The following is a 12,276-nucleotide window of genomic DNA, read 5'->3' as shown; positions in this document are numbered from 1 at the left end:
ATGAAATCAGTCTGAAGTCAGCTATAAGCCGAGGGGATAAGGGAGCAACCAGCCGGGCACGGTGGGAAGGGATTAGCCAGGGTGCTTTTGCCTGGAACAAGCTGGGGGCTTGGGGCTTGCCCACGCGGCACCGAAATGACAATCACAAAGATTTGGCAAAAGGAGCCAGTTTAGCAGAGCAACAGCACTGAAAGGGAGATAAAGAAATCCCTCTGACCTTCTGCCAAACACAGCAAAGTTTTTAAAAGCCATGAATCTTCTGATAAAGATCCCAGTGAAACCTAAAAGAAAACAGTTTGCTCGAGTGTGTCCAGAAGAGGCCATGAAGATGCTCAGGGGGCTGGAGCACCTCCCCTGTGAGGACAGGCTGAGAGAGTTGGGGCTGTTCAGCCTGGAGGAGGCTCTGGGGAGACCTTAAGAGTGGCCTTTCAGTACTTAAAGGGGGCTACAGGGAAGGTGGGGAGGGACTCTTCATCGGGGAGCCCAGTGATGGGACGAGGGTCACCGTTTCAAACTGAAAGAGGGCAGGTTTAGGTTAGATATTAGGAAGAAATCCTTCACCATGAAGGTGATGAGACACTGGCACAGGTTGCCCAGAGAAGCTGTGGCTGCCCCCTCCCTGGCAGCGTTCAAGGCCAGGCTGGATGGGGCTTGGAGTAACCTGCTCTAGTGGAAGGTGTCCCTGCCCATGGCAGCAGGGTTGGAACTCGATGATCTTTAAGGCCCCTTCCAACACAAACCATTCCATGATTCTCTGATTTTGGTGTGCGAGATTTGGCTTTGTGCTTTTATCTCAGTATCTGAGGGAGGCTGAAACCCACCCCAAGCCCCTCCATCAGGCTGGAGGCACTTGGGGTTTATCCACTCTGCCTTGCTGGGATATGGCACCGTGTCCCAACCCAACAGTCCTTCCTGCTACCACAGGCTTGGTGACCCTCAGAGTCAGATATGGGGGACACAGTGACCCACGTGGAGTTGGACATGGGGGACAGAGTCAGTGAGACCTGTAGGGACAAAGCTCATGGTGCAAAGGCAGGAACTCTCCTGCATCTACCCTCGGCCAGGCTGGGCAAGTGGATGCTGCACTTCCCAGGGCAGGAAGGCACCAAGGTGAAGCTTAAAGAAGCTTTGAGGACGAAGGCGGCCCTTGGTTGTACCCTGGGCTCATTAGCAACGTGTCCATCAGAGATCTTGAGCTGTCTCTGAGCTCTCTTGCTCGTCCCATAACACAGGTCCCTCATTTCCAGCTGCTGAGATGCATTAAAAGAAAGCTAAAAATATATTGGTTTCCAAATACTGCTTTCCCATGTAAACAGTGGCAGCAGCGGCGGGCAGGATGTAATGCAGTCGTAAACAGGGTGACATCACCCTGTGACGGGGAAGGCACGCGTCCCCGCGCTTCAGGGCCGGTAGCCATATGAGGAAAGCTTGAAACCTACAGGTCGGGGAGACAAATGGGGATGCTTCTGCTTGGAGCAAGGCTGGGAAAACCTCCGGGTGGGTTTTAGCTGAAGGTCCTTATCTGCAGGCTGTGGCCATCAGATGGCCTGGGGTGGCTCCAGGGCACGAGTGGGTCTGGGCTGGGGGACAGCCATCGGTAGAGCTGTTTGGTCCTCCCCACGGCAGGCTGGCTGCCAGAGCACGGGCATTCCAGCGCCCGAGCGCATCGTCTGCAGCTATGAACCCCAACTTGGGTTTGGCCAAAACGTGCTGGTAATGGGGTAAGCGAGAGGAGGTTTGGTGACTGAACAAAAGCCAGAGGAGAGGTCCTGGTGGTCCATTCTGCCCACCGCCGCCGTGCCGCAGGTCCAGCAAGCTGCGAAGTGAGCAGATGTGCTCTCATGAGCTCGAGGCTGTGGCTCTGAAGCTCTATCAGCCGTTTATTTCAGTCCCAGCGCTTGCTGTTGGCAGGGCTCCGCGTGCCAGAGCTGCTCAGAGACACCCGAAAGGACAAAAACTCAGCCAGGACCTTCGCATCCTACCCCGTCCTTCCCTCGCACCAACACAAAGCTCGAGCAAAGCCCTGTGGTTGCAATTCCCGGCACCCTCCAGCTTCTGTCCCCATCACTGGGGTGGCACTTGGTGACTTTAAATCCATGACTTGGGGGACCTGCAAGAACACCGGCTGGGATCTTCAAGCCAGGCACAGCAGGTTTTTAATTGGCTTTAGTACTTGCCGAATATTTCCCTAATGGTTTTAGAGATGGGGGGATATGTTGGAGGAAGACTTGACTTGCTTCTGGCACGTGACTCGGTGAGGAAATGGGAAAAGAATTTCTGGCTGTGAAACGGCAGCTCCACGTCGAGATCGTTCCTTCTTCGCAGTGGAACAAAAAGCCTCCGCGCCCCAGCCCGGATGCCTGGGATTCCTTGCGGAGGGGCCCCGGAGCGGTAACGGTCCTGCTCCTGCTCCACCAGCTCCCAGCCAAGGTGGTAGCGGGGAGCCGGGGGCGGCTTTGCCGAAGCGCTGGCACGGCACAGCCGGCCTCCTCTTGTTGTTTCAGCTGCACTGGATTAATAACAACGGACCGAGAGCTGGTGTCTCCTCCGCCAAGTATAAAAATCTGAGCTTTGGGACGCTTTTGCAGTGTTGGCAGCCAGGGCTGGCCCTGACCCGTCCGTCTGTCCGGGAGGGCCCAGGGGCACATGTAGGGGACAGCCATGGATGGGCAAAGGGGCTCCAAGGGGCTCCTTGGTCTCCCCCTCATGCAGTGCGGTGGGGCTGCTAGTACACCCCTCCCAGGTCCCCGCTCCTTCCCCACCTCCTGCTCTTTTCCTTGGTCATATTTAATCATGGAAATAAGGAGTTTCCAAAGATTTCCCGGTGTGCAACCAGTCCTGCTGAGTGCTTCGGGCCATCTAACAGGCATTTTTCCTCCATAGCCCTGAACCCTCCCCTTCCACAAAATGTCCATTCCCATCTCTCGGAAAGGAAAAGCTCCCTTGGGGAACGCGATGTTGGAGCTGCTGCGTGTGCGGTTGGTGCTAGGACATGCGGGGATGAAGGGTCCAAGGGCTTGGGGACAGGGGGAAGCCGGGCTCCCACCACAGCCGTGCCACAACCTTGGCCAAGCCCCAGTGTTTTCAGAGACAGCAGGCACCTGCAGCGCATCCAAAAAAATCAGGCTTTTCACCTCTCCCTTGGCTTCAACCTCTCGCCATAACACGGCCAAGCTCACCACGGCTGGGTGTGAAGGCTTTTGGTGAATCTGTGGCACGGCAAAGCGCAGACCAAGGTCGCCGTCCCCCGGCGCTGGCACTGTTGGGGTGCATGGTGCTCACTTTGATGTACTGAGCACCTGCTCGGCTTCTCGTATTTTTATCCCGACGCTATAATTCATCCCCGAAGTAGCAAGCTGGGTGGCTGGTGGGGCGGGTTGTTGCCTGGAGATGCGTGGAGGCTGTTTCAAGCCCTCCTGTTTTCTCTTCCCAAGTCTGTGACTTCCCTCAGCATCACTTTGCAACAGTGATTCACGCACCGGGGCTGCCTCCTTCTCCCAGCCCCACAGCAGCCGCTTTAGATGTTCCCCCACCTCTTTCACCCAAGGGCTCAGGGCGGGGGGGGGGGGAGAAGAGGGTGACGGGGCTCAGAATGGGGGAACGTGATGCTGCCCCAGAGCTGGGGCTGTAAAAACCGGTTTTTAGGAACAGGAGCCCGCAGCTGGCGAGCCCTGCGGTGGCAAGTCGCGGGTGGGTTTTTGGTAGAGCGGTTGGTCGCGCCGGCAGAGCGATGCGGCTTCGGGGAAGGCAAATATGGTCCGGGCGGGCGTTTTGCTGATTTAATAACTCGGTTCTTTGTGCAGGGGTGGGTGTGAGGGGAAGGGGGACCCGGGGAAGGTGGGGGCAGGCCCCCTCCCAGCGCTGGGCTCGACTGGGAAGCGCCTTAAAACGCTGTATCGGGGCTAAACCCGGGGCCGGGCGCGGACAAAGGGCCGAGGGAGCGCGGCTCGGCGGGGCCGGTGCGCGGGGGGAGCCGGAGCCGCCGCCGAGCCAGGGCGTTGCTGCTCTTTGTCGGGGGCTGCCGCCTCCCCCCTCCCCCCCCCCCCACCCCGGAGGAGGGGCTAGCCCCGGTGGGGCGGGGAAGGGGCCAGCCCCGGCCTGCCGCCGGCCGCGGAGACCCCCCCAACACACACACCCCCCGGTGTCGGGCTCCGGTACCCCCCTTCTCGGGACCGGTGGAGGTGGGGGGAGGGTGTCGTGGGGGGGAGGGGGGAGCCGCGGCGGCCGGCGAGGGGGCGGCCCCGCTGCTCCCGCCCCGCTCCGCCCCGCGGCGCCGCCCCCCGCCCGCCCCCGCCTCCCCCCGCCCTCCGCCGGGGCTGGCAGCTCCGCGGGAGCCCGGTGCTGGCGGCGAGCGGCGGCGGCGGCGGCGGGGCCGGGGCGTGCGGCGGCCTGCGCGGCTCGGCCTTTTGTTCCGCCGGCGGGAAGGAGAGAGAGCGGGCGGCGGCGGAAGAGGAGGAGGAGGAGGAGGAAGAGGAGGAAGGCAGCGGTCCGGGCGCGCCATGCATCCCGCCGCGCCGGCCGGGGGCTGCCCGCGGGGGCGACGCGGACCCCCCCGCCCCCGGCCCGGCCGCTGAGCCGCGCACAAAAGGGGCGAAAGCGGCGGGGAACGGGAAGGGGAGGGCGGCCCCGGGGTGTGTGTCGTCCCCCGCCACCTCGTCCCCCTCTACCTCGCCGCGGGGACCGGCCCCCGCCGCCGCCCCCCCCCCCCCCCCCCCCCACCTCCCGCCATGGCCGGGCCGCCCGGCGGTGTGGAGCCGCCGCAGCCCGCCACCGGCCGCCGGGAAAGTTAGTGCGAGAGGGGCCGGGAGGAGGAGGAGGAGGAAGAAGAAGAAGAAGCAGCAGCAGCCGCCGCCGCCGCCTCCGTCCGCGGTTGCTCCCCGTCCCCCCCGCCGGCTCCCGGCAACTTGGGGGATTTTGTGCCGCTCCGTCCCCTTTGCCATTTTTGGATGCGTTTTATAGCCAATTTTTTTTTTTTCCTGGGGAGAAAGAGAAAAAAAAAAAGCCAAGACCCAGCAGCCTTCCTCCACTGCCGCAGGACTCCGCGGCGCACCCCGTCCGCCGCACGGCAACCGGCTGGATTTTGGGGGTACGGTGGCTCTCGGTGGCCCCGGGTGTCGCGGCGGGGTGACGGGAACAACAATGCCATCATGTTTTTGAGACAGGAAACCTCCGAGTTTGCCCTGAATGAAGAACTTCCTGTGTTTAAACTTGTACGAATATCCGCTGACAAGCTCAGTTCAAATGAAAACACGAGAGTCGGGGGGAGAGGCTAATTCAGACCAGCTGGACTTCCACGGGACTTAGAGCTGGGCAGAAAATGCGAGGAGCCACTCGCCGCTCGGGCTGCGATACGTGAGCGGCCGGGACAAGCAGTGCCTTTGTTATTAAAGAAGAACAGACGGGATAATTTAAGAGCTTCAAACTCTTCCGAGGTTTCTGTCGCAACCGGTGACTGGGAATATTTTGTCGAAGCTGGATGGTTTTTGCTGATGGATGGGGTTTTTTTAGGGGGGCCGGGGGGGATGAGATGGGTTGTTTCGCTGCTCGGGACCGCCGGTCGTGCTGCTGAGCCAGCGCGGTGCTGCCGGCGCACCCTCCCGTGCCCGTAGCGTCGTTGCTGCTGTGGGATTAGAGTCTTGCCACGGCGGGTTTGGGACCTGCTGGCCATGTGATGCTTCCTGCGGTGGCAGGCGAAAGGTTGCCGGGGCGGTTTCGTCACCCCTAAGGACGAGAGCATGGGCAAACCACTGAGCCGGCCAGACTGTTTACGGCAGAACCGCACTTGCCTGGGGAAGGGCGAGGATGAGGATGGCTATATAGAGGATTGCTACGTGCCCCAGAGGTCAATATATGACACGATGAGAATTAACGAGCAAATCGATCAGGGATCGAAGCTCAACCAGCTTTCCAAGAGCACCCTTGGCAAGGGGGATGGCAGCACCATATCCAGCAACGGGACTCTGGGAGCTGCCAATGTCTTTGAGTCCAGGCCACCAGAAACGAAGAAGTTGGACGAGCGAGTCATCTTTGATGCGCTGAAGCTCAGCAGCGACGTCTCCAAGCCAGCACCAGCTCCACCGAGGAGACGACCAAACCCCGAGAGGAAGGAGAACGTCAACCGGCGGTCATGGAAGTCCTTCATGCCGCCAAACTTCACCGAATTCGCAGAACGGATGGGGGCTTCGCTGAGCGAGGTGTCGGAAGCGGGCGCCTCCAACCCTTCCCTGCGGGATAAGCGGGAGTCGAGTGCCATGCTGACCGAGTGCGCGGGCCAGCCCGACCACGGTGAGCCCATGTCCGAGTCTCTCACCTTGGAACATGTCTCCAAGTCATCCGGTGCGGCGGAGGCTCTGACGGCCAAGCAGTTTGGCACAGATGGCTACAGCGGTCCCCGGGATGAGTGCCAGAACCTGCTGAATGCCGGTGATGGCCGCGGTCACACTGGGGACCTGGCCAGGGCTCGCCGGCTCCCCAGTGCCACCTGGCCACGAGCCAGGAAGAATTTCATCAAGGGAAGCCTCAGCGATGGGCACCAGGAGACCCTGGAGGCCTCTGAGTCGGACTGTACAGTGGAGAACGTCAACCTCTCTCCGTGCCTTAGTGAAGAGCTGCTGGATGCGGGACTGGATATTCTCATCACCTCCAATCTCAGGGAGAAAACGGAGTCTGAGCTGAGATTTGAGGAGGACGAGCGCTGGGTGATGATGGAGGAGTGGGAGGAGGCGACGCTGTCAGAGAGAGGAAAGGCTGTTCTGGTGGCAGAGGAGAAGAAGAGCTGTTGCTTGGCAGATATTTCTGAAGAAAGGGAACAACTTGCTGCTCCGGCAGACAGCTCTGCCCCCAGCCCAGGGACCTCTCGGTCCTGTGCATCCCCAGGGGGTGCCGGCAGCCCCCTCACCGGCAGCGCGTGCTGTACCGAGGACGCAGCGGTGCAGTGCGAGGCCGAGGACTTTGCTCCGTGTTCTGAGCTCTCAGCCAGCCCTGTGGTCCCCGAGTTGTCCGACACGGACTCGGTGCAGATGTTCCTGGAGCTGGAAGAGCAGTGCCAGAACGAGGCCGAGGGCGATGGGGCTGTCCCTGGCCACGTGGACGTTCAAGTCTCTCCAGTGGACTCGGAGGGGCTAGACCCAGATTCGGCCAAACTGGCCGGGGCAGTGGTCGAAGCACGTCAGCGTACAGCCCCTTTGGACATCAGTGCTTCGGACTCTGCCGTCGTGTCGGATTTGGAGGACTTTGATGTCACTTGCAGCTCGCAGGTGCTGAGCACGCTGGAGCCAGCGACAGAGCCCTTCTCGGAAAGGGACACCTCAGCCATCACCCCGACGGACTCGGATGGAGGGGCCTCACCCAGTCCTGTGGCCACGGTGGGGCTGGGCTCTCTCCAGCAGTGCTCTCCGGTACCGGCGGGGGAGGATGAACCTGACCCGCTGGTGGACCCGGAGCTCGTGGACAGTTGTGTGGTGGCGATGCTGGTGGCTGGTGACATGCCATCTCCTGAGACAGGCGCATGTCCGGCTTCTGGCTTGGAGGGAGCTGGTTACCTCAGCGCTCCAGTGGGCTGGGGTGAAGATGACCAAGACTTGCTGGTCCCTGAGGGGGAAGTATCACAGCTCTCTGAGGAGACCTGTCCTGGCCGAGTGTCTCTGACTGGGCTGTCCCCCTGCCAGACCCCAGCTCCTGGCACAGTGGCAGAGGAGCTGGGGTCTCCCCCGCAGCACAACGAGGCCGATGTTGAGGGGATGGATCCATTTGGGACCCATCACCTTCTGCCTGGAAGGACTGAGCTCACCAACTGGGATATCCCAGAGCTGGTTTCTGAGGATGAAGCCACAGATTTGGGATCAGAGAGTGATGGAGCTGAGGGCCAGACTCATCTGGCAGAAAGTAGGAATGCTTGCCCTGATTCTCTGCTGCCTTTCCCTGCTGGCTCTGCATCAGAGCCGGGCTCCGAGGCTCCAGTGACATCCCCAGTGCCTGTTGAGGACCTCCTGCAGGAAACTTTTCCCCTGGGCCAGGGTCTGGCTCTAGAAGGGTCTGCCTATGCCCAGGTGCCCCCTGTGGAGGTGGCTATCATGCATGGGGAGGCACCGGCAGCCATCCTGCAGCCAGGAGACCTGGACTTGCTGTTTGCCTGCGACTGGGAGGACCAGCTGGCAGCGCAGTGCTGTACTGTGGTGCTGGGTGAGGGGGTCCCACCTGCTGCCAGCCTGGCCGCCCCAGAAGAACTTCCTGGCATGTCGCCTTTTGTGGGACAGCCTTCTCCTGATGCCATCCCATGGGATGTTGGGGGGCTTTCTGCTCCAACTGAACCACCAGCACCCGGGGATGTGGCTGTCCCAGAGTCCCAGGCTCAGGAGATGCCACCGACCACTGGGGATCCTACCACAGATGCTGAGGAACCGTATATTGAGCACCTACCTCCAGATGCCACCTCTACTGCCGTGCCCTTGGCGGTGGAAGAGCTTCTGGATGCCCCACCACCATTTGCTGATGTGCCTGTTACCAGTGTGCCACCACAAGCGGCCGACCCAGTTGTCTGTGGTGTTGGGGATCTCGGGGGTGGCCCCGCACTGCTGGCAGTTGGGGGGCCAGTAGTGGTCTTGGGGGATACAGATGACTTTGCCGACATGGTTGTGCTGCCCATACTGGAGCACCTATCCACCAAAGCGCCGGCTTTGGAGGACGACCTCATGGCAAGAGCACCTGCAGCTGAGGTGGCAGCTTGGGACAGTGCCTCCATGCTGCCGGGCATGGAGGGTCCCCTCTCCACCTTCCCACCCCTCCCAGAGGGACCCACCACCCCAGAGCTGCATGAGCTGCTGGGCGCACCCTCCACCACGGCACCCGCTGCACAAACCCTCCCCGAGGCCGAGCTGGGGGACACCCTCCGTCCCCCCAGCCGTGGGGGTACCCCTGCCCCAGCACCCGGCGAGGGAGAGGTGCCCGTGGGCACAGAGGGACTCCTTGCCACTGCTCTCGTCGCAGAAGGGCCTCCTGCTCTACCAGATGGATTTGTTCCAGATAACGAGGTATTTGTTGCTCAGGCGCTCGCAGATGGGGTTTCGGGCACAGAAATTGCTTTATTTTACACTTGAGGGGTGGGTGGGAGATGGGAGCCCACTCGGTAATGCGTGGCCACGATCTGCGGGGTTCAGGCTTCAAAACAGCCTTCTACCTCCTGATTTCGGCTTGAATCTGGCAGGCAAAAAGTTTCAGGGCGGGGGGGAATTGTGTGTTTTTGTAAGTAGGGGAGGCAAAAGGCTATCGCTGCTTGATGACCTAAACTATTGTCTAAAACTTTTTTGGCTTATTGGTCACTCAGACATAAATCACAGACTTCAGAAAACCCTTCTTGCCAGATCCTGGCAGAGTGGTTCCCATCTTCGAAGCAGAAAATATATTGGAAGAGATACTCCTGTAAAACAAGTTGTTTTAAGTGCAAATAATTCCTGTCGTGCGCAGTCACTGCTTTCTGTAGCTTTTTAAGTGAGCAATAAGGTGCTGGGGCTCTGAACGTGCGCGGGAAGGGGCTCAGATTCTCTCTGCCATTTGGGGATTTGCTTTGCCGTGTGGCTTTCGCCTGGAGAGACCTCGGTGGTGGAGTTCCCACAGCCGAGCGCTGATTTACTGCCATCTGGATTAGGAGAAATATCACTAAGGAGACCTCAGAAGTTAGTCAGCGCTGAAAATCCCGATTCGGTAGCAATTACTCATCTTTTAGGCTGTGACACCCATTTAAGAAATGCACATGGGCTTGGAGAGATGCCTTCACATGGAGGGGGTCCATGTGAGCATGGGCTGGGGCACTGACCGTGCACCTTAGGGAGGAAAAGCCATCGGGTTCTTGCCGTTGTACATCTGTTGTCTGAAATTCCCTGCTTTGGCGTGAGCATTGCTTTGCTGGTGGGACCCTTATTTTATGCGCAACATCTCCGATTGTTAGCCCTGTAAATTTTCCCCTTGCTCAAACGTTGTTGAAGCTGCTGGCAGCTCTGGGTCTGCAGCAGGGCAATGCCCAGGCGCTGCCAGTTCTTCCCACCACGGGGACAGGCTCTGCGTTCGGCAGTGGTGGGGTTAAGGAGCGCGGCCGCCCGGGAGATGAGGGAAGCAGAAAGTGAGGGGGTGCTTTGGGAAGCATTTCTGGGAGCGAGGAGGAGGTGTGGCGGAGCAGACGTCCTTCTGCTCACCAAGATGTCTGTCCAGCCGCTTCACCCGGGCAGGACACCTCGCTCTGCGCCTTTCCCTGCCCAGCAAAGGGTGTACGTTAAATATTTGTTTCAAAGCTGACTCACAGGGAGGTTAATGAACTAAATCGCTGGAATCTTTTATGAGCAAAGAAAAACAAGTGTGTTGGACGTGCTCGCCCCTCAGGCCATTAGTGTGATTATCCTTGTGCAGCGTCGCGCTCCGGGCTGTACCCATTCACATGTTGCAGGTACCCGTGGGTCGGATGGCCGGGCTTTCTGCGGGGCTCCCTCCCTGCCTGGCTGCTTCGAAGCCCTAGAGTTTGTTTTTGCAGCGTGTGGAGGGCTCAGACCCAGCCCGGCATGCCAGACTTATCAGCCTGATTCTTTTGTGGGTTTGGCTGCTCTAACAGCCACCTCCATATATAAACAGTAACAGGAGAAGCGGCCGGGGAATCGGTGATTTCGTGTCACCTTTTATTTCTTGTAACCGTGGCATAATTCTCCCTGAGCAAACATCTCTGGACAATGTCTGCCAGCACACCCTTCGGTTCGTGTCCGGGAGCGATACCTCCCTGCCCTTGAGTTGCTGAGCTTTGATGGGAAGAAATAGCTTTTTCTTTGAAAATGGGGCAAAAAAAGTCAAGGAGGCCCCTCTTGCTCAGGCAGAGAACTTTTTGTGTGTGTGTGTTTGGGGTTTTTTTTTCTGCATTTGGGTTTTTTTGCTTGCCTTGTGTTCCGAAGGGAGGCAAGTGATTGCCGGGTCCGGAGAGCTGTGCCATCCACAAGCCGCTGCTCTGCTAGGAGAGAGCTTGCATCCAAGTGGGAATTTTTCGATGCCATCAATGTCTGTGTGTTCTCGGGCACGTGAGGAGGAGGCACGCTTGAGAAAGCAGGCGGCTGGCTGCGATCCCCTCCGCTTTCCAAAGAGAAAACGTTGCGACAGGGCCAAGAGCTGTGATCCTGTCCAGCGCTGGGTGCGGGGTGACCTGTGCTCTGGATGGGCTGTGCTCCAAGGGACCAGAGTAAGCGATGAAGGACCCCGCTCCTTTTTTTTTGGGAGGGAAGCAGCAGGCTTGTCCCTTGGGACGAGGCTGTGCGGCCGCCCCAGCAGTGCCAGAGAGGAGAGGGACCGTGCACGGGCGGCCGTGTCAGTGTCAGCGGGTGGTTACAGCAGATCCACGGCTCTGATAAAGAGCGCTTATCTCCTTGGCGGAAACAGGATTTTCCCTGCTGCCTCTCTTTACAATGGGGAGCTTCATTCCCTCTCCTCCCCCTTCCCTATCAAATCTTTTTTGGTTTAAAAAGCCTTTTCCCCACAGGATTCCCAGGCAGGACCATGCCAAATATGCGGTGCAGTAAATGACTAGCACATTAATTGTCCATTGCCTTTGTCTTTCGAAATACAGCCAGCTTCTCGGTGTCTGTAATTTCGTGGTTAACAAAACTCGTGTGATGTCAGGTCTCTGTTCTCAATAGCATCACTGTGAGAATTGCTTTGGGTTTTTCCTCAGGAGCATTATTTCCCAATCTGATGGCTGACCAGAGCCGATGCTCTCATTTCTTCCCCAGTTTACTCTCTCCACCTCACTCCAGTGCTCGGAAAAAGGGGATTTACCCATTTAAAAGCAGAGGTGGATGCGTATAGGTCCCAAGCTGTGCTCCACATCAGCGAGTGCCTGCGAGATCTGTGTTACTGGGTCAAGGCTAGGGAGGAGTTTAGAAAAACTTGCTCAACTCTATTAAAATGAGTGCAAATAGCTACTTCATCTTCTGTAGAAAAGAAAGCCTGTTCTATCTCTTGAATGCTGGAGGGGCTGTAAGAGCAGGTTATAGGTTATAAATACCTTTTTTCTCCTACCTTTCTCATCCCCAGCTGTTCCAGAAGGAGCAAGTGGATCCTCTCCAGCTAAAACTACAGCAAGTCAATGGGGTTGGTCAAGGACTCATCCAAAGCGCTGGGAAAAACTGTGACGTCCAAGGCCTGGAGCATGACATGGAAGAAATCAACACGCGCTGGAACACCCTCAACAAGAAGGTGAGAGCATGGGGAGGGGCTGTAACTGGTTTCTCTCAGCTCCGTTGGGGTCTG

At 58.7% G+C, this 12,276-nt stretch overlaps 1 protein-coding gene across 5 annotated transcripts in view; it reads left to right on the top strand.

The window, feature by feature from the left end:
- The window catches only part of MACF1 (microtubule actin crosslinking factor 1), a 145,292-nt gene that overhangs the window by 100,442 nt on the left and 32,574 nt on the right, over positions 1–12,276 (top strand). For all 5 annotated transcript variants that reach the window (XM_086479561.1, XM_086479559.1, XM_086479560.1 and 2 more), the window contains one exon: positions 12,061–12,222. In XM_086479561.1, the coding sequence (XP_086335687.1) occupies positions 12,061–12,222 (162 nt within the window). The remainder of the gene's footprint in view (positions 1–12,060; positions 12,223–12,276) is intronic.

Source organism: Leptosomus discolor, chromosome Z (assembly GCF_034619465.1).
Source record: "Leptosomus discolor isolate bLepDis1 chromosome Z, bLepDis1.hap2, whole genome shotgun sequence".
Classification (NCBI taxonomy): domain Eukaryota; kingdom Metazoa; phylum Chordata; class Aves; order Leptosomiformes; family Leptosomidae; genus Leptosomus; species Leptosomus discolor.
The sequence above is the reverse complement of the archived record's forward strand: the minus strand, read 5'-3'. Positions and strand labels throughout refer to the sequence as shown.